Source organism: Vespa velutina, chromosome 2 (genome assembly GCF_912470025.1).
Source record: "Vespa velutina chromosome 2, iVesVel2.1, whole genome shotgun sequence".
Taxonomy (NCBI): domain Eukaryota; kingdom Metazoa; phylum Arthropoda; class Insecta; order Hymenoptera; family Vespidae; genus Vespa; species Vespa velutina.
The window spans coordinates 9,553,808-9,572,508 of record NC_062189.1 but is presented as its reverse complement, the minus strand read 5'-3'; the positions used below and the strand labels follow the sequence as shown (position 1 = coordinate 9,572,508).

The window sequence follows — 18,701 nt, the reverse complement described above, 5'->3', positions numbered from 1 at the left end:
TGAAACAGAATATTGTTTTTGATGAGCTGCCAGAAATGTGGTCGTGTAGTTTCTACGAAGAAACTCTTACAATGCAAATATAGTTACGAGCGACCTGTCCCATCCGGTAGAATTTATGAATCTCTCTTTGTTCGTGCTTTTTCCTGTCAAATGATCAGTTTGTTTAAGATCGTTGTAATATCCCCAGATAATTATTTGAGATGATTTATCGATCTTTAAACTTTCTTTTCCTATTTATTTCACCTTTTTAAATAATTAAATTCAAAAAATACGTATTTGTTATACCTAACTTTTCAATGTATAGGTATATATCTACATTTTTATTCTTTTCTTTTTACTTCATTTACCTTTATGAGGATATTATGGTTGACTGGTAACAATTAAAAGTACATCAGATCCTGAAATTACAAAAAGGATCTCAGGATGATGATAGAATCCTTAATCCGAGCATATAAGAAGTATGTCTCCCCTACTGACCTAAATAGCGATGTACCCAAGAAAAACCACTGAGAGTGAGCTCTTCTTCGACGAAAGAGCAACGACTAGGCATGATAAGGTACGTCGACGCCACGGAGGAGGTGCCGAGCATTTGTTTAAAAAATTATCGAGGAAAGTTCAGACAAGGAAGTGGCATCTCCACCAACATCCCATTTAAGTGTATACTAATGCTATGATGAGTTTGCGCGAGCACTTGAAGCTACGTGTTGTCATCATCGTTATACGCTTCGACGTATGTTAGGTGGGGGAATATTGGGGGATCCTCCCTCTAGAATACACGCCTATAAAGATCGAAGCTACGGAGGACCAGATCACACTTTGCTTCGAAAATTTTCCAAAGGAAGATCTTCGCTTTGTAGTCAGTGTTTCTCGTGTTTTTTTTTAGAGTGAATCCGAAAGTTGGAAACCAAATAAAGAAAAGATGAACAAATTATTGATCTTGGGATTTCTTGTCAATGCTGCAATGGCGGTACCAACTTCGGAGGTTCTGCAAAACAGAGAGCTTGACTGTTTGGAGCATGAGAATGAATTATTTAGTTGTATCTTCGTTAAAGCTATCACCACATTGGACAGAGCTGCTAGGTCCAATGATATTCAACTGATCGATAGTGTGGTCTTCGTACGAGATAAACCGAGTAAGTTTTTTCTACTGCCAAGTCAATTTTTAAACAAGATATTTTAATTAACATTCTTCTTTGTAGTGGAACGTACCGCGAAAAATCTTAAGACTGAATTAGATGTGATGAACGAACTACCAAAGGATACCTCTGATAGGGCTTTCAAACTCGTCAGCATGCTCTTCGACTCGGCCATGTCCTTTATGAAGAGTCATAGCTTGAAGATCAGCATGCCAGAAGAATTCAGTTCTCGTGCACTAACCGAAGGTACTCAAATCATTTAGCGCTTATAGAAACGGAACAAGTACGGTCGTTTTCGATGATATAATCGTGATCTTCTTTGCGATTGCTTCGTTGACGTCACGGATTTGCGGCGTCACAACTTACAAATACGGACGAATAAAATCCGCCTTTCACCTTCGTGATAACTATACACACCGAGTCTCAAGTCATTCCGGATAAACTTGTTCCCTCGAATAGCCATGCGATTCGCTTTTCATCTCAAATTGTGATGAATAATAAAAAACTTTTTTTTTTAAATGAACGAATTAATGTGAACGAATCCGACCAGTTGTAATTGATAATGAGACTAATAGACATTTGTTTTTAAATATGACCATCTTTTTATACAATATTTGATTTCAGCTCGTGGCAAAATCAAGAAAATCATCTTGCCTCTGATTGTCGCAGTTGGCTTAAAAATTTTCGCACTCGTTCCAATCCTTTTTGGAGGTTTGGGTCTGCTCGCGTTAAAGGCATATTTTGTTGGTAAAATAGCGCTCCTATTGGCAGGCATTCTCTTTTTCCAAAAAATATTTGGAAGTGGCAGCATGGCTAATAATATTTTCGGAAAGTCACCATCACTTGGTGGCAATTGGTACGAGCCATCTACTCAAGGGTGGTCTTCTGCTGGAGCTGGAGTTCAACAAGGATATTATAGAAGGAGCTTGGACGACACTACTGGAAAAATCGATTCTCATTCTCTTGCCTACTCGGCCTACGAACCCATTACGAACGAATCTCAATAAACAACTTTCCATTCAATGAATTTTCCATTCGAGAATATTGTTGAGAGATCGCTGAAGTATGATCATATGCATATCTCTCATGATTTAAGTGGACCTCTTGTAGGTAATCTCATCCACCGATAATGACTGGTAGATTAATATTTATACATAATATTTAAAATAATTTGTATACGTTATGTAAATTATTTAAAGTCTCAAATATAATACATTTTTTCTACTATATACGATCTATTCTTATTACCTACACGTTTTTTTCGTCCGATCAAAAAAAAAAAAAAAAAAAAAAAAATTGGAAAGATGTCCAATCGAAAGAAACGCAAAGATGTCCGTTTTCAAAATTTACAGATATGTCAAGAACGATTTCTAGTTTGGAGAAATTATCAAGATGCATATTCTAATGTCATGCGTGAATACTGTACATAGAAAACAAAGTACGTGATTAGTTTTATTATCAGTGGGCAGATCAGTCGGCAAAAGCTTAAAAGGTGATCTGGCTTCAATTGTAAGTCGATTTTCATGCGAACTGACAATGCGGTATATCGGCCTCATATGCGATTCGAATTGGACATGGACATACCTACGAGGTCATTTACTCCCCCACCTGTGAAATTCTCGCACCTTCCTTTTATCTTTCTCTTTTCTTCGTCGTTTTTTTCACTTGCTATCTTTACTTTTTCTTTCTTTCTCTCTGACACTTAATAAAACAAAATTTATCGAAACAAACTTTATATGATATTATCTCACAAATAGGTACAGAAATAATTATTTTTAATAAATCATTATTCAGCGTTGTAATAATACCTTTATCTATAGACGAGAGTATATTCATGATTTTGAAGCATAATTTATTCTCCAATATCTTCTTTAAAAGTATAATTAATTCTAGAATATTATCTCTAAAAGCATAATTTATTCCCGAATATCTCTAAATATTTTTAAGTAAATTTATTTTGAGAATATTTTTATTCTAGTCAAATCTAGTTTATACAAGATTGAAAGATTATTGACAGTAAATTGAATGTCTAGAAAGTGTTTGCGAATAAAAGGAAAATTAGACTTCGCTATGTGGACGCACCCTACGTCACACGACGACCGTGCTCTGCACTTGCTTTGCGCTTGTTATTTGGAGAGAACATGAAATTAAAATTCTTCGCACCACGTTTCTTGCACGTTAGCTTGCCAAATGGTTCACTGTGGCCCCACCATTGATCGACGATAGATATAAAAGAAAAAATAGACCTTGGGACAAACAGTTAAATTCGTTGCTTCATAGCTGTAATAACGTTCGATGACAATGAAGGCAAAAATTATCGTATTTCTGCAGCTGTTGGCGATCGTTGTCGGTAATTCTCAAAGGGTCTTGCAGGATGACGATAGCGTAGAACACATAGAAATGAGATTAGTGAGAGCTATGGACGCATTGAACGAGAAGGATAACATCGACATTTATGATAATATAATAACGCTACAAAAGGTAGCAGTCAAAGAGGATTCGATAGAGGCTAAGAAAAACGCTGATTCATTGGTGGATAGAATTGAGAAGTTCTTGAAAACCAGAAAGATTCACATCAATTTTCCGAACGATGGATCTTCCGTAGATCTTTTTGGACGAGCTTTGGGACAAAAGAATGTTGATATCAAGCTTGAAAGTCTAGCTTATGGAGCTTCTGAAGGTGAATATCAAAATAATTAAGAATATAACTATTTTATCACTAATTTAAGATTATTGAATTTTATTATGAATATAGGGATATATTATGAATATAGGGATATATTATGAATATATGAATATAAGGTTTCTTAATGGATACGAAGACGAATGGCGAATGAAAAGTTTAATGATGAATAATGTTTAATTCGTGAAAATTGGAAATTTAATGTATAAACTTCAATAAGAAAAGAGCTTTCGTGAAATATGTTAAATTTGTCTCGTTAATAAGATAAAACTTAAACTAATCTTCTTTTAACTGAATATCATTTAATTACGTACGAAAACTGCAATCTATTAGTTTATTATTAATCTTATCAAAATTTCTGCTTGAATTTTAATTAAATTAAAATGACAATCTTCCTAAAAAATGAGTAAAATGAAGTAACATTTACTAAAAATATCGTTTTAAATGAAAGAGGAAATTACAATCTCCTAACATAAAATTTCATGTTCGAAGCTCGGTATTCCATTTGAATTTGAGACAATCTTCGACCGAGCAGAATCTTATAGTATTGCACCTTTCTAAGATTATGAACGAAAAACGTCCAATGAACGAAAAGTGAGACACGAAGGCTCGTACGGATTGGCTGCAAAAGTAGAACTTCCGGTGACTTCTTTTCTTATTGGTTCAAGAAAGGCAAACCGTTGATCTTCTTTTCATTTGTTTCGAAAATCGAAAGCGTCGGGATGAGAAACTTTTTCTTTACATTCTTCGAACTTTTGAAATCGTGAGTGGGATTTTTGGAAAAAGAAAAGAATTTTGTATATCGACAGAAATTGTCAAAGGAAAGAGAAAGAGAGAAAAGAAAGCAAGGAACGCGTACGATCGTTAAATCGTGTGTAATGTGTGTCCTCTTTTTATTAAGTCGGTATCCGCGAGAACATAGAGAGGAGAAGGACACCCGAATAAAGTAGGACTTCACTTAGTAGGGACGTGAATGCAACGAGATTCCAGGTTTCTGGGACAACCGCCGCGGGAAGGCGATGACGGAGAGAGAGAGCTTTGAACGAGAGAAAGTAGATTCGATGATGAAAATCAATTAGACAGTCTTCCCCTCCACGTTGACGGATATACGTTTATTTTATATATACTTATAAAAATAATAATTAAATACCGATGCTAATTTAACGAACCGTGACAAATTTAGATGAATTTTCGGTATCCCTGTACAAAATTTAAAAAAAAAACAAATTAAATTTTTTCTTTTCCAGCACGTACCAAATTGAAGAGAATGCTCCTGCCTATAATTCTAGCTATAAAGTTGAAGACATTAATTGTTTTGCCGATCGTTATCACTTTGATTGGATTAATTGGCATCAAGGGTCTCGGTGCCGGTCTAATGTCCCTTCTTCTTTCCGGAGCCATAGCTCTGAAGGCCCTTCTCACACCACCATCACCTCCCAGAGTTAGCTACGGAGTAGTAAAGCCCTACGACATTCATGAAAATTGGCATAGATCGCAGGAAGAGGTGAATCAGCCTTATAAAGGATGGACATCGGAATACAATGGCGAACAGTACCCCTATCAAGACATTCCTTAACAGATTTGCATCTTTGCTATAGCTTCGTCTCATCACTTCATTTATTTATTATGTCGCTAAAAATACTCGCTTCTCCTGTTATTTTATATAAAAAAAAAAAAAAAAAAAAAAAAAAAAAAAAAAAAAAAAACATCTTCATTTTCCTACAACTTTGTTTTCTTCCATTATTTTTTTTTACTTCCCGTTTATACATATTACTTGCTAAGATATCGAAATATTCGTTAAAGGAGAAGCCGAAAATTCTCCTCCGAAAAAGGTTGTCAAGGAGGAATATAAGTTCTCGTAAAAAAAATGAGAAAGAAAAAAGAAATAGAGAAAAATATAGTATAGAAAAAAAGAGAGAAGTGGAAGGAGACGTAAAAGCTTATAAGAAGGTTATCCAGTCAGTCAGATGAGAAGGCTAATAACCTAGATGGAAGGTCATGGACGGTGTGGTAGGGTTACAGAGAGAAGAGAAAGACATGAGAGTAGTACATTCAGTAGTGGGGATAGTAGGAAACGTGGAGAAGGAATATTGAGGTCATTGTGTCGAGTCAAGTGGGAAAACTGGTCGTGGCTTTGATTGGTGAGACACCTTTCCCCACCCTGTAGATCGCAAGTATCAAGGTTAGTATGTCATTGCCTGCTACCACGCGTGGACTTCTCCCCACTCTTCCGCGTTCCACAACGATCATTCTCCACCTTAAGTGGGGGACGATGAACGCGCTTAACGGTACCAGTTGTGATTAACAATAAGTCGGCTTGCTCGAGCAAACTGGAGGGGCGGACGGACTCGGCCGGGTATATACGTGCTCATCGAAAAGACATCGCTCGCCAGATGCGAGACACACGATGATTAACGCGAGTACGGGTCGTTGGAGAAAAAGATTGACTTGACACTTCGTTTCTTGCATTTAGGAAAACTTTGACTATTCATTCTTAATTAAAGAAAATAATTTGTACTTCGTTACTATGATAACTTGTTAATGAAGTTTGATACTTTATTTCTTAAATTTTTATATTCTTTTTTTTAGATAAAAAACTGACATAATTTATTTTTAGTCTTATACATATATATTTTATTTATATACGACAGAAATGAGTCTCAATTTAGAAATTCAATTTTACTGGGATTTTAATCAATATAAATTGAATTTATTATACGTCAATTTCGAATGTACGGAATTTGTAAATTTTTGAGGTTTAAATCTTTCACACATTTGTGTATTTTTTAATCATTATAGCATAATTAAATAAGACTTTTAGTGATTCAGAGAGACACGGTTGTAATTTCATCGTCTAGACAGCATCTGAACTGCCAGTTGGATTGGATAGCTATAGAATTAATTCGCGGTATTTGACCATTCACTTTGCTTCGTAAATGAAGAAATGTAAAAATAATGAAGATATAAAGTGAGTATGTAACGGATTGTTGTTCTCGAATTAAAGATGTTTAAATGCGCACTCATTTCTTGCGATGCCATCAGAAGTTGTTATGTCTTTTTTCTTGCTCGTTCACGCTGCGATGATACGTTCTTCACAGACATATCGTATCTACAGACGGATTAATTTACATACCTTAACACGATTTATTATTACGACGAATCCGGCGATACCGGATACGCCTATAAACCAAATCACTGTATCAAAGCTGGGCGAAAATTAGTTTCATAGAATGTAGTGTTTCCGCGTTTAATGAATGATTTTTTGCCTTCTGAAAATGAGAAAGAAAACTAGTATGAAACATGTTAATGTCTTATATTTCCTATTTTAAATTATGGAGAAATATATTAAAATTGCAATAATTAGAATGCAAGGGTTTATTGCATATTAAATCACGAGGACTTATTTATAACTATGTATAGATGTGTACCTATGTTCGATTAGAATATAAAAATAGATTAAGTGTACATTTAGATTGAAGATTTACCCGAGTAGCGGTTTCAGCCGATAAAAACTATTACTCGTTAGTTTTAAATACAATAACTGTCATGCTGAAGAACGAATGAGAAATATAAACAAATAATTATGTAAATTTTATAAATTTTCTTTTCGAATAGTTACCTTTGATGTAGTAAAAGGCACGATGACATTTTCTTGATCGATGAAGCTCAAAAAACGAAAAGCCATTATGAGCAAAAGCGACGAACTTTCATTAATGTTAGCCGTGTCAATTTAAATGAAAAATAGGATAACTACACTACAATTGATCAATACAAAATCGATCAGTTGAACGTTTATTCGGGAACGCTTAATTTACTGTCGATAATTATCATTATTCAAAGCATCATGAATATATTTATTATATATAATATTTGCTGTCATCTTGTTGGATTTTTCACAAAAGAATTTTGTGAAAAATATTTTATCGCGGATCGTAAATAAGGCCAATTATTTACAATGCAGGTAATATTGTGAAGTTGTTGTGATTACTAGGAAAAAGACAAGTTACATGTAAGTCTGCTTCTCTCTCGATTTTATAGTTATTTCCGTGTGAAAATGTATGTAGCAATAAGCATAAATCGATGATCGAAAACTCTTTATTTTCGATTGAGATGGTTTTATGTATATATAGCAAAATTTATGCTATACTTCTATAGCGAATATTATGACCATTCTTTGATAGCTAAGAAAATGATGTTAATTTAAAATTTTATAAAAAATATGAATAATATTAAATTAAAAATGTTTTTTTAATAATAACTGAAAACTATTTTTAATCATCAAAAACATATTAATTAAAAATAGTTTCTAATTATCAGATCGAATAAATTAGATTTTATATTGAATCTGGTAATAACCTAAATGATAAAGGCGAATAGTTCAGAGTCACCGAAGCAACGACTTGAAAGAAGAACGCTCTCCATCCGCTCGAGATCCGACAGTCATTAGCGTGAAGGTGGGCTACTGAGACAAAAGGAAAGGACTTCCAAATGAAACGTATAGTAATATGCATCGATTATAAAATTGAGAGATTTCCTAGAATCTAGGCACATCTGTTATCCGGTATGGGATCCATCATGCGTACGGTTGAGCATCCTCGAAGGTATATGTATGTACATAGTCGATAAAACGATAAAGGAGCCACCCAAGATCCTCGTGAAAATTGACTGCGTACTTTCTCGCCGCAGCAGATCCGTTTGAAACGTGTGTACTTACTCGAGTGTAGAGCACGAAAATCTAGAGATCGGGCACAGCCCATTTAAAGTAGGCCTCTTTACACTCGATCTTACATCGCTTTCCTAAAAATGATCGTCAACTTCCGAGAAATCTAATATTTTTCAAATCAATCGTCTCTTCTAACTCTCTTTTTTCTATTAATTTGCGACCGTTTGTCCTTTTGATCTCGTTTCGTCGAGATGGAAAGTAGTTTCTGTAGTACCGTCACCAAACATAATATCGGTGGCAAACTAAAAACGTGCAATTAATCTTAAAATCCAGTGGAAAGTTGATAAAGAAATAACATGGTTATGAAAAAACTATATTGTGTGTGAAGATTCAAACGTCGAGACTGATGCGTCTTGTTTGAGAAAACGTCCTATTCGTGATAATAGTAATGCATGAACGAGAAAGTTCTTAACATTTTATAAATATCATGCAGTAGAAAATCGTCGAGGCGAAGGAAATAAAACAGGATCTGTTTGATCATAGAGTGTGTTCTTCAATTGAAAGCCGATAACTGAAATGATTTTTTTCTTATCAAATCGTTATAATTTATGATAGGGACATGCTTTCGTATTTCATTCATTATCTGATACTTTAGTTTATTAAATTAGACAAATTTAGAAAATAGAAACGAAGTTAACGAAACTTGTAGTATCGGTTCTATGATGTGATCACGTGAAGGCAAATGATCGAAGAATCAGCCGGTCTAATGCAGGGAATTCGATATCTTGTCATCGTTCAATAATTCAGACCTAAAATGAAATGAAGCGGAGTGATCGATCTTCGCTCTCATTGAAACACTCACTGGTTAGCCATACTTCGTGATCCCTTTTTTCTGCAAATTTGACTGAGATTCGAATTCTTCGCTCTATTTGACGCTTCCTCTCACCGGCGATAGCCGACAGTAGCCAGGAGGAGATAGAAGAAAAGAGAAAAAGAATGCCCCTGCCTCTTCGACGAAGAAGAGAGTCCGTTCAGCGATGCTACTCTTGACTTAGGAGAATGTATGAAACGGCCGAAAGGCAAAAAGGAAAAAGGATTCAGTGGTAAGTCGCTCTATATATACTGCAACTATCTAAAGCTATAACCAGTGCAGAATACGCGCCTCGTTCGTTAGCTTCGAGAGGTCCTTCATCGTCTGACTTCAAAGATTAAGATTCATCGGACGAAATAAAATTAGAAAAATAAAAGGAACCAATTCTTCGACTTTCCGAAAAAGAGTGATATTAATCTATTAGGAAATTCAGAATGAAGGGATTTACAAAGATAGCTTACGAAAGTTCAACGTGTTACTATTGGATCTTGGTGACTCTTTTACTATCGGTATGCGTTAACGCGGAAATTGAAAGACGTACCTCCAGACAAATGGTTGAGGAATCTCCCGAGACCTTATCGTCCACCTTGAGCAAGGACTGTGGAAAGTCTTATAGTACCACCTGTCTCAAACTAGACGTAGTATCCTTTCTGGATAGATTGTCAGAACAGGAGGACCTCGGTATCCTTCCTGGTGTGTCCGTTGTAAAGGAAAACGCTTCCATTGACGTATCTGCTTCGGAAGTCGTTGCTAATTTGGCTAGAGATTTCCCAAATGATGTAGAGAAGAGACTAGACGCCTATCTCGTTCATAAAGTCGGCAGTTATTTGAATAGTCACTCCATCTCGATCAAGCTTTTTGATCCAAAAACGTTCGAAGCTGCTAGGAACTTCAACGAGGACGCATTAACTCAATTGGGCTTGAATGGAAATCAAAATGTTGAGACAGGTGAATATCTTTTAATTTCTTCGAAAATAATCAATTTGATCTGGAACCGAAGTTGCTTAAGAGCAAAATGATATTCTTTTTGTTTTCAGGACGTAAGAAGGACAAGGGAAACAGTGGTTTGATGGCAGGTTTGATGATGATGAAAGGTACTCTCGGAGCTGTCGGTTTCGGCGCGTTAGCACTTCTCGCTGGTAAAGCTCTGATGACTGGTTTGATGGCACTCATGTTATCTGCTATCGTCGGCTTGAAATCTCTAGCTAGCGGTGGCGAGAAGAAGACTACTTATGAGATTGTTAGCAAGCCGATTTACTCAAGCTCACATACTCATAGCTCAGAGGAACATCACGGACACGGTTACGGGCATTCGGGATACGGAAGATCTCTCGATTCGGTCCACGAAACTATTCAAGAGGCTGTACGAAAATACGGAAATGCACGCGATCGTCGAGCTATAAGACAAAATTAATTTCGTTCCTTTTTAATCACCAAGTACCTGGATTCGCCATTGCACGAAATCATTCAGAAGTTTTCCTTCTTCTCTTTTGTCTTTCTTCTTTCTTCTTTATTCACATTAAATTTTACCTTTCTTCTTTTCCTCTTGTCATACTTAGTCGATGCATTTCTTTTTTATTTTTTTTTCCCGCTCGCTTTCTAATTATCTACGCATACATGCTAAGAATTTTGCCTTTTTCTCAAATCCGTCCTCTCGTTGTAGATCTGTCTCATTTCTTAACGTTAAGTCGCATCACCGTTATCGTAGTTTTTCCTTAAATTATTTAGATATTTATTGTGAACAATGCTCCGCTTTCGGAGCGGCAAGCATATCAACTACCATTAATCACATACGTCTACTTGTTATATATTTATTTCAGCGTAATGTTCTAATAAAGTCTGTTTGTAATAAGATAAACGTTTCTGATTGTCTTACCTCTTATTTCCCCTTTTTCTCTTTCTCTCTTTCTTTTACTGGATGTTCTATTCATCTATACATTATATCTTTTAACGAGTCATTGATTCATGCTTTCATTTATGTTACATTATCTGTTCCTCGAAATAACAGTTAAGTATTCTGCGATAATGACAAGTTTTAATCATTTTCAGCAGTCTTTTATGATTGAATGAAAGTATCAAATACAAAATACATAATACTTTATAGTATGATAAGATATACTATATAGCGGATATAGTATATATCCATTTGAAGTTTTACACTTTCTCGAATTATTTGTTATCCAACAGTATTTTAAGCAGAATTTACTTTATCTTGACGGGAATATCTTGTGGTAGTCATAAATTTTGTCTAGATGTGCCTCCGAGATTTAAAGGTGATCGTTCTTATTTTTCTTAAATGGAATGAAATGTTTTCACTTAGATAGATGTATAACCCATTTTGTGACGATTTCATTGATCTATAATATGTGGGCCATTCAAGGTCATTTATTGCCATTTAAAAATAACCTTCGTTGAATATTTTCAAGATTTGATTTAGCGGAGTATTTCGTTGATTCGGTAGTAAACATAAATTGAAATCATATTAATGATGTGATTTACTGTTACTTCTGTTACAGTTGCTTCGAAGAAATCAGTATTATTGCAAGTTCTTTTCCTATCTACTTTTTTCTAATGAAGACATTTTTAGAAACAGTTTCTGAATAGTTCACTGTGACAAGTGAATTAACACAATGCCTATTATTGGTTTAATCATAATTCATACTTGGACCGCTCAGTTGAACATCAACGTCAGTGGTCGTTAAATATTTGGTTGGCATAGTAGATTTAGTGGGACCTTATTTTTTTAATAGTACATTACCTAGATCCGCTGCAATGATTTTTTAATCAAGGAACTACAAATCCTTTTGGAAAACGTTTCATTTGCCATCAGAGTACAGTTGTAGTTTCATGATAGTGCTCCCGCTTATTATGACCGTTGAGTTCGTACAACGCTGAACAACATATTTCTCAATTATTGGATAGGAAGAGAAAATAGAACAAGGTATTTCCACCAAGGGCTCCAGATTTAACACCTGTAGACTTTTTCTTCTAAGGCTTTATTAAAAAGTTTATCGGGAAAAATTTACTATCCTTAATAATATGAATAATTAGGAATACAAGGATATTTGAGAAACTTAGAAATTTCTATCAACAAATCAGTTCTACAACTTTCAAGAAAGCGGAATTTTCAAGAAAGTATAACTCTATTATTTATGATAGAGTAAATTATTACGTTAATGTCCAAGATCGTCCTTTTGAATACACAAGATGAGGAATAATTTCTGGAGATTCAATAAAGATAAGTTTTGAATGATAATAAATAACTTTAAATGACCAATATATTATAGATAGATGAATTCATTACGGAACAGGCTACATTCTAAATAGTAAGTTAATTAGTAAATTAAAGATATAGTTTCATATAAAAAACAAAGGTTACCTTGAAATCTAGAAGACTCATCTAGACATGATTGACTATCCTGTCTAGTGATAGTATAGTGACTATCAAAATATGTCCCCTTTGAAACAAAATAAATTCTGCTTGAAATATTTTCTTGAATAGTTAATAGTTTGGGAGACAATTGCGAATAAAAGTTAAAATGGTTAAAATGACATAAGTTAATTAAAAAAATATAATTAAAAAGAAAATAAAGAGAACAAATATACTTTTAATTCTTGAATAATGTTCTCTATTTTTATTTTAGCAGCATAATTTTCTTGAATATGAACAAAATTCTTTCTCTATACTGGCGAAGAGCAATTTGATATACAAGCGTGAACAGTTGGTCATCATCTCTTAGGTGTTTCTTCTTTTCGTATCACGATCATATGTATTCTATAAACGAAATAATACAGAGAAAATTAAAGTACATTATTCTACTATATAAAACTTTTTATCTATTGAAATGAATTCGAAAAAAAGATTAAGTGTACATTTAAAAATAGTTATTAATGTTTAAGTATTTATAATTTTATTAACACACAATATTTAAAATATACAAAAAACTCGCTGTAATTCCTTTCTCAACGATTATCGTGTTCATAAAATCAGGCCAGATGTTTTATCGAAGTATCAACGCATATTAGGTAAACGAGGCAAATTATATTTTCGAGATCCGTCGATCTTAAGGTCAGGAAACTTATCATTACGCTTTTCGTCGCGGAGAAGGTAATGACAATCGTGACAAACTGCTTAAAAAATCGACGGGTGACATAAATATCGTTGTATATAAAAGATCGACGTCTAGAAGATACTGAAATCAGTGAAGGGACGACAAAGTGTTCAGAAAGAACATCATTGTCATCGCGTAATCGTGCTTATCGATCGATGTTAATATCGAGAGGGTGGAAAAAGTCCGAACGAATGTTCATTTTTTGCGTTCTTTTCGCGAACGTGATTCGCGTTAATGCGTTGAACGATGACAAAATTCAGCTCATCAAAAATTACGACATTGAATCTTACGAAAACATTCATCCAACAGAGAGATCAATTTTTAATTATCGAAAGGCAGGTATCCGAGTGGATGTAAAAATAGTCCCGGTTCTAGGAAATAATTTTACCGAGAAAGTAAAAATTGTTGAAAATTTTCCGGAATTTCCTACGAAAGACTTCGGTCGATGTGTCCTCGATCTTTCACTGAGTTGCATCAAGAAACGTTTCGCTAAGTTATTGGGGAGTATAGGATACTTAAATGAAATCACATTAGTAGGACAAAATGTGAAATTAGTGAAGACGAGGAAACCTCGAGATGATCGGCGGTCGATCGACGCCAATGATACAAGTAGTAATGATATTCAACGTAGTATCGATGATTTCTTCGACATGTTTGTGTTACGCATCACTTTTCCAACATGGAACGGAAAACGAGAAAAAAATCAGATTGATCTGATGTTCGACGAAGGTGGATCTCCGGTTGAAGGTTATTTCAAGATAATTAACCTAATCTCTTAAAGATTATTTGTTTGAATTAAAATATTATATGTTCGGGTTCATTTTAGGCCGTGGAATAAAAGGCGGTGGAGGAGGAGGAGGAGGAGGAGGAGGAGGAAAAGGTGGAGGAGGAGGCCTCAAAGGAGGTGGTGGAGGTGGAGGAAAGTGCAAGATGATGATGATGGCCATGCTTATGCTTGCCAAAATGAAGATTATAGGTAAAATATTGCTTTTTGAATTTGCCGGTAATGTGAATCATTGTTTCGATGTATCACAGGTGTGATAGGAATGATGGCAATGAAAGGAATGATAATGGGAGCTATGTCACTGATGATATCCACAGTGATGTTGATGATGAAGTTTTTGAAAGGTGGAGGTGGTGGTCCGTGGAAAAGTGGCGGTAGTGATGGAGGAGGAGGAGGAGGAGGAGGAGGAGGAAGCGGAGGTGGAAATCATGGTGGAGGAGGTGGGCATACATTACTTTTTCAATCTTAGTAATTTCTCAAACATCATAAATGAAATATATAATTTTGATTAATTATGATTTATAGGTTACAAGGAAGTGATTTTATTCACAAAGCTACCAAGTGGAGGTGGAGGAGGAAATGGAGGCTATGGAGGGGGTGGTAGTAATTGTGGTGGCGGAGGTTGTGGTGGTGGAAATGGTGGTGGTTGTGGTGGAGGAGGTTGTAATGGTTATGGTGGAGGGAGTAAAGGAGGAGGCGGTGGAGGTGGTGGGGGCGGCAATGGAGGTGGTGGAGGCGGCTATGGAGGTGGTGGTTATGGTGGAGGAGGTGATAGTTATGTAGTTCCACTATTGTCAAGTTACGGTGTACCTAGTGGTGGAGATGCTGGTTACGGAGGTGGCTGGGGTCGTAGTTTTAGCTCTGCAATCATATTACCACATCTTGAATCAAGTCGTAATAAAAAATTGAAGAAGCAGTCTAATCCTTCTCTTATGATCGGAGAGTCCATTGACCATGTAGAGAGTTTGGATTACGAAGATTATCAAGACTTGAATGTTAACTTTACTTCATCTCATCTTGACTCGAATCCTTTCAATTATTCGATGTTACCTAATTATTTAAATATTAATGAATCTATAAACGCTAATAATAAATTATTATTAAATTCTACTTCGGTGAATAGTAACAGTAAAGTTTAACATGTAAGTTAATCTTATCACGATCAATATATATTAATGAGTGGCAGGCTGTGAAAAATGCAAAAATAATTACTACATCGAATAAAAAGGTAAAGAAAAATTGTCAATCTGAAGGAACAAGGATAAATTTAAACACGGAATATGATCCAACCACGAAACTTAAATTTTAATAAACGCACGGTGAATATAGAAAAAGAAAGATATTTATAATATAATAAAAATAAATAATAAAATATATATTAGTTTGTATCTTTATGTTTAGATTTAAATCGAAATAGAAATTTTCGATATTTTAATATTTAAAATATTATGGCAAGGTGAAAATGGTAAAGGTCTTTAAGTAAGAGTGCCTCCTAGTGGACGAAGTTTGAACTTGCTAGGCACTTTTCTGTTTAATTCATCGTCGGCTAAGTTATAATCTTCGAAGTATCCAAAATATATATATTTAAATATTCTTGAAATTATTTTATAGGAATTTGATTTTTAATAAAATGCCGAATAATTAATTATTTTTAATTTCTGTTATATTAATTTTAATTATTTAAATCCTTTCTCCATGATCCTTGGTATTGAGTCATGAGTTCATAAAGAATACCGATTGGGAGATTTCAATGTTGGATATATTATCACCGAGTCGATCAAGTCATTAAAAAAAAATTAATGTAAATTCTAATGTATAATTATATTTAATTGATAGCAGAAAATGTCAACAATGCAAAATTATTAGAGAAAATTTAATAATATTATTTTATAATAATATCACATAAAAGTATCCTAAATAAAATTTCTTTTCTTCAAACATTCATTAAAATTTTTTAAATTTAATATTTTTTGTTTCAATGATTCGAATAAAGAGAAATATATATCACTCTATTATTTACTTTGCCAAATAGATCATTCACAATGTTGGATGACAAATATTTGTTTAAGATTCATAACATATAACGTTTTCGATGTCCAACGCGATCAGATTTGAAAAGAGTAACGGCACCCCGATTTTTCAAGCGAACAATGTAAAAGATCTAGGTCTAGCGAGTCTACTTACCGTGTGCGTGTATGGCCACGCATATTATTTTTCGTCTATGCTTTCTTTTTTCATCGCGACATATTGTTCGATCACCGTTAGACAACCTAATGATTCGATCGTGATTAAGAAAGGATCGAGGAACATGATGACGTTCGATTTACGGGCGAAGCGGATCGTCAGGAAAATCAGAGAAAGTTGTCGTGTCTAGAACAAAAAGTAGGTTCTGATTGATGTTCAATAAATAGGTAGATATCGCGTTTGCGAATCGGTTCACTTTCCTCTTTATGGTAGAATGCATAAGAGGAAGTAAAAGGAAGTAAATTATCGTACATAATTTCTGAATAAAAATTTATGTGACTATTTGATGTAATAGATATAACATAGATATTGACTCAAATAATAACAAGTCTTCGTAATAAATCTTTAGATCACGTGAGAAAATCGACGTGCCTATCTTTTAGTCTGGATCTAGAATATACCTGTATATAAATTTAACATCTTTCTTTTATTCGATTGGTACAAGTGGCGGATCTTTGTAAAAACAAATTAAAGTGCACTATTCATAGTAAGATTAACCGGAGACACAACTTGTCACGAAGATGTCGCTTCTTTTCTGATAAAAGAATAAATAATTTACTCATACGCATGCACACGTGTACATACAAACTCGTTCCCCGTTTCTATTAACAAAATGTTATACGATTAATTAATTTATTCAAACTTTTCTGTTTCTATCCTAATCATTTTATTTTTAATTCATATAAATTTTTAATTTATACATTCACGTTCAACGGTGTATAATTCATTACGAATATGATATATATGCGCATATTGTTTGATTATAATATAATTAAATATATCTTCAGTTTCAGATTTCCAATTATCAATTCTACGGGTTAATTTTATATTAAATAAAAAAAGCTTATATAATTAATTTAAAATCCAATAACAGTAAGTCTAATTCCGTTTTAATGTTGATATAAGTTCTCATCCTGAAAGTTAATTTCTTTCTCAATTGTTCATAATGAACATGAAAAAAATACTGATGTAGTTTCAAATTTTTATTAAAAACAATTGCCTAAAATATTACTTTTTTATCTAATACCTATAATGCGTCCCAGTTACTTGGTTCACTTAAAGGGCGGTCAATCCTAGTAGAAATATTTATATTAGAAAAATATGAGCCACAGTCTTTCAACTTTTTCTTTCTCCAACATCATTTATGAAAGTGTTCCAATTTATTTTCAAACGTGCACTTTGACATGTCACGATTATTCCTACTTATTTTCCATTCGTATCCTCGCTTGAAATATTGTGGATAATGAACCGTGAAATTACAACAAGATTATAAATCGATTTGCATAAAGAAATTTAAGATTTTCTTCGGTTGGTTAGCGAGACTAAAGACTAAAAAAGAGGAAATAGTTAACAATGTTTAAAAGAAATGTATTACCATACACTTTGTACAATTCTGAGAAATAGAAAAAACCTTTATTATTCGTTCAAAAGCAGCACCTTTACTAAGTCTTCTCGCGAATATGGTATTCAGGCTACGTTTGAGCGTAATGTACTTCTTACTCTTCCATGGGTATCGAGACTAAAAGAAACGAGAAGAAGAAGAAGGTTTTGTTTCCTCTATGGCTCTCCATTGACTCTCGTCAAACAGCAAACACATGTAAAGAAACCTACGAAGTAAGTTTTCACGAAGATGGAAAGTCGAGCCAATTGTTTTTCGGCTAATGTTCAGGCGAACAGAGGTGAGTAAAGAAGTAAGCAGAGGCCGATACTCGGAGGCTACCTACATACCTAGCAACCTAACCGATAGTAGGTTAATGGAATTCATCTGAGCAGAGTGTATACTCGACCGGTTGGCCCACCCAATCGTACGTTACGTACTGTCATCACTGTGGTCGAATTTCTTGGTGAAAATTTCTTGGCATTGGCCAACGGCATTGATCTTTATTAGCGTTTACAAACTGATTAGGTGCTCTCACTTAGTAACCACGTGTTTATTTTCTAGGAGTATCGTTAAAGTACAATGTAAACAATATTAGAAAGCTTGAGTTTAACAAATTATCTAACGCTGATTGATACGAAGAAATGAATAAACATTGATCTTTTGAAATTGAATAAAAATAAAATCACTGAGACGTGTCTCGAATGCTTGAAAAATGATAAAAGAAGATTTTATGAATTATAAGTATCGGAATAGGAAAATGAAGTTATCATTATATAACGTTTGCAATCAAAATTGAAAGTGGTATTGACAGATAAAGATTCTAATTA

General features: G+C 34.2%; 4 protein-coding genes across 4 annotated transcripts; all 4 read left to right on the top strand.

Moving 5' to 3' along the window:
- The first annotated feature begins 795 nt into the window (after positions 1–795).
- Positions 796–2,365, top strand: LOC124957726. Its single transcript, XM_047514952.1, has 3 exons — positions 796–1,133; positions 1,200–1,382; positions 1,761–2,365. Exons 1-3 carry the CDS (start codon positions 920–922, stop codon positions 2,141–2,143), a joined length of 780 nt encoding a protein of 259 aa, XP_047370908.1. The 5' UTR covers positions 796–919; the 3' UTR covers positions 2,144–2,365.
- Positions 2,366–3,431: 1,066 nt separating this feature from the next.
- On the top strand, positions 3,432–5,395 carry LOC124957728. Its single transcript, XM_047514954.1, has 2 exons — positions 3,432–3,816; positions 5,067–5,395. The coding sequence occupies exons 1-2, from the start codon at positions 3,432–3,434 to the stop codon at positions 5,393–5,395; spliced, it is 714 nt and encodes a 237-aa protein (XP_047370910.1).
- A 4,392-nt stretch (positions 5,396–9,787) lies between these two features.
- Positions 9,788–10,767, top strand: LOC124957725. The gene is made up of 2 exons (XM_047514951.1): positions 9,788–10,301; positions 10,391–10,767. Exons 1-2 carry the CDS (start codon positions 9,788–9,790, stop codon positions 10,765–10,767), a joined length of 891 nt encoding a protein of 296 aa, XP_047370907.1.
- A 3,628-nt stretch (positions 10,768–14,395) lies between these two features.
- On the top strand, positions 14,396–18,262 carry LOC124946990 (glycine-rich cell wall structural protein 1.0-like). The gene is made up of 5 exons (XM_047488523.1): positions 14,396–14,441; positions 14,501–14,689; positions 14,775–15,244; positions 17,965–18,107; positions 18,163–18,262. Exons 1-5 carry the CDS (start codon positions 14,396–14,398, stop codon positions 18,260–18,262), a joined length of 948 nt encoding a protein of 315 aa, XP_047344479.1.
- Positions 18,263–18,701: the final 439 nt, after the last annotated feature.

Bases quoted from the DNA above. Each gene is read 5' to 3' on its own strand.
- LOC124957725 (XM_047514951.1), top strand. From the start codon at position 9,788: ATGAAGGGATTTACAAAGATAGCTTACGAAAGTTCAACGTGTTACTAT. The intron at 10,302-10,390 runs GTGAATATCTTT...TTTTGTTTTCAG, and splicing joins AAATCAAAATGTTGAGACAG to GACGTAAGAAGGACAAGGGA.
- LOC124957728 (XM_047514954.1), top strand. From the start codon at position 3,432: ATGACAATGAAGGCAAAAATTATCGTATTTCTGCAGCTGTTGGCGATC. The intron at 3,817-5,066 runs GTGAATATCAAA...TTTCTTTTCCAG, and splicing joins AGCTTATGGAGCTTCTGAAG to CACGTACCAAATTGAAGAGA.
- LOC124957726 (XM_047514952.1), top strand. From the start codon at position 920: ATGAACAAATTATTGATCTTGGGATTTCTTGTCAATGCTGCAATGGCG. The intron at 1,134-1,199 runs GTAAGTTTTTTC...TCTTCTTTGTAG, and splicing joins CTTCGTACGAGATAAACCGA to TGGAACGTACCGCGAAAAAT. The intron at 1,383-1,760 runs GTACTCAAATCA...ATTTGATTTCAG, and splicing joins TTCTCGTGCACTAACCGAAG to CTCGTGGCAAAATCAAGAAA.
- LOC124946990 (XM_047488523.1), top strand. From the start codon at position 14,396: ATGATGATGATGGCCATGCTTATGCTTGCCAAAATGAAGATTATAG. The intron at 15,245-17,964 runs GTTAACTTTACT...TATGGTATTCAG, and splicing joins AAGATTATCAAGACTTGAAT to GCTACGTTTGAGCGTAATGT. The intron at 18,108-18,162 runs GTAAGTTTTCAC...GCTAATGTTCAG, and splicing joins CATGTAAAGAAACCTACGAA to GCGAACAGAGGTGAGTAAAG.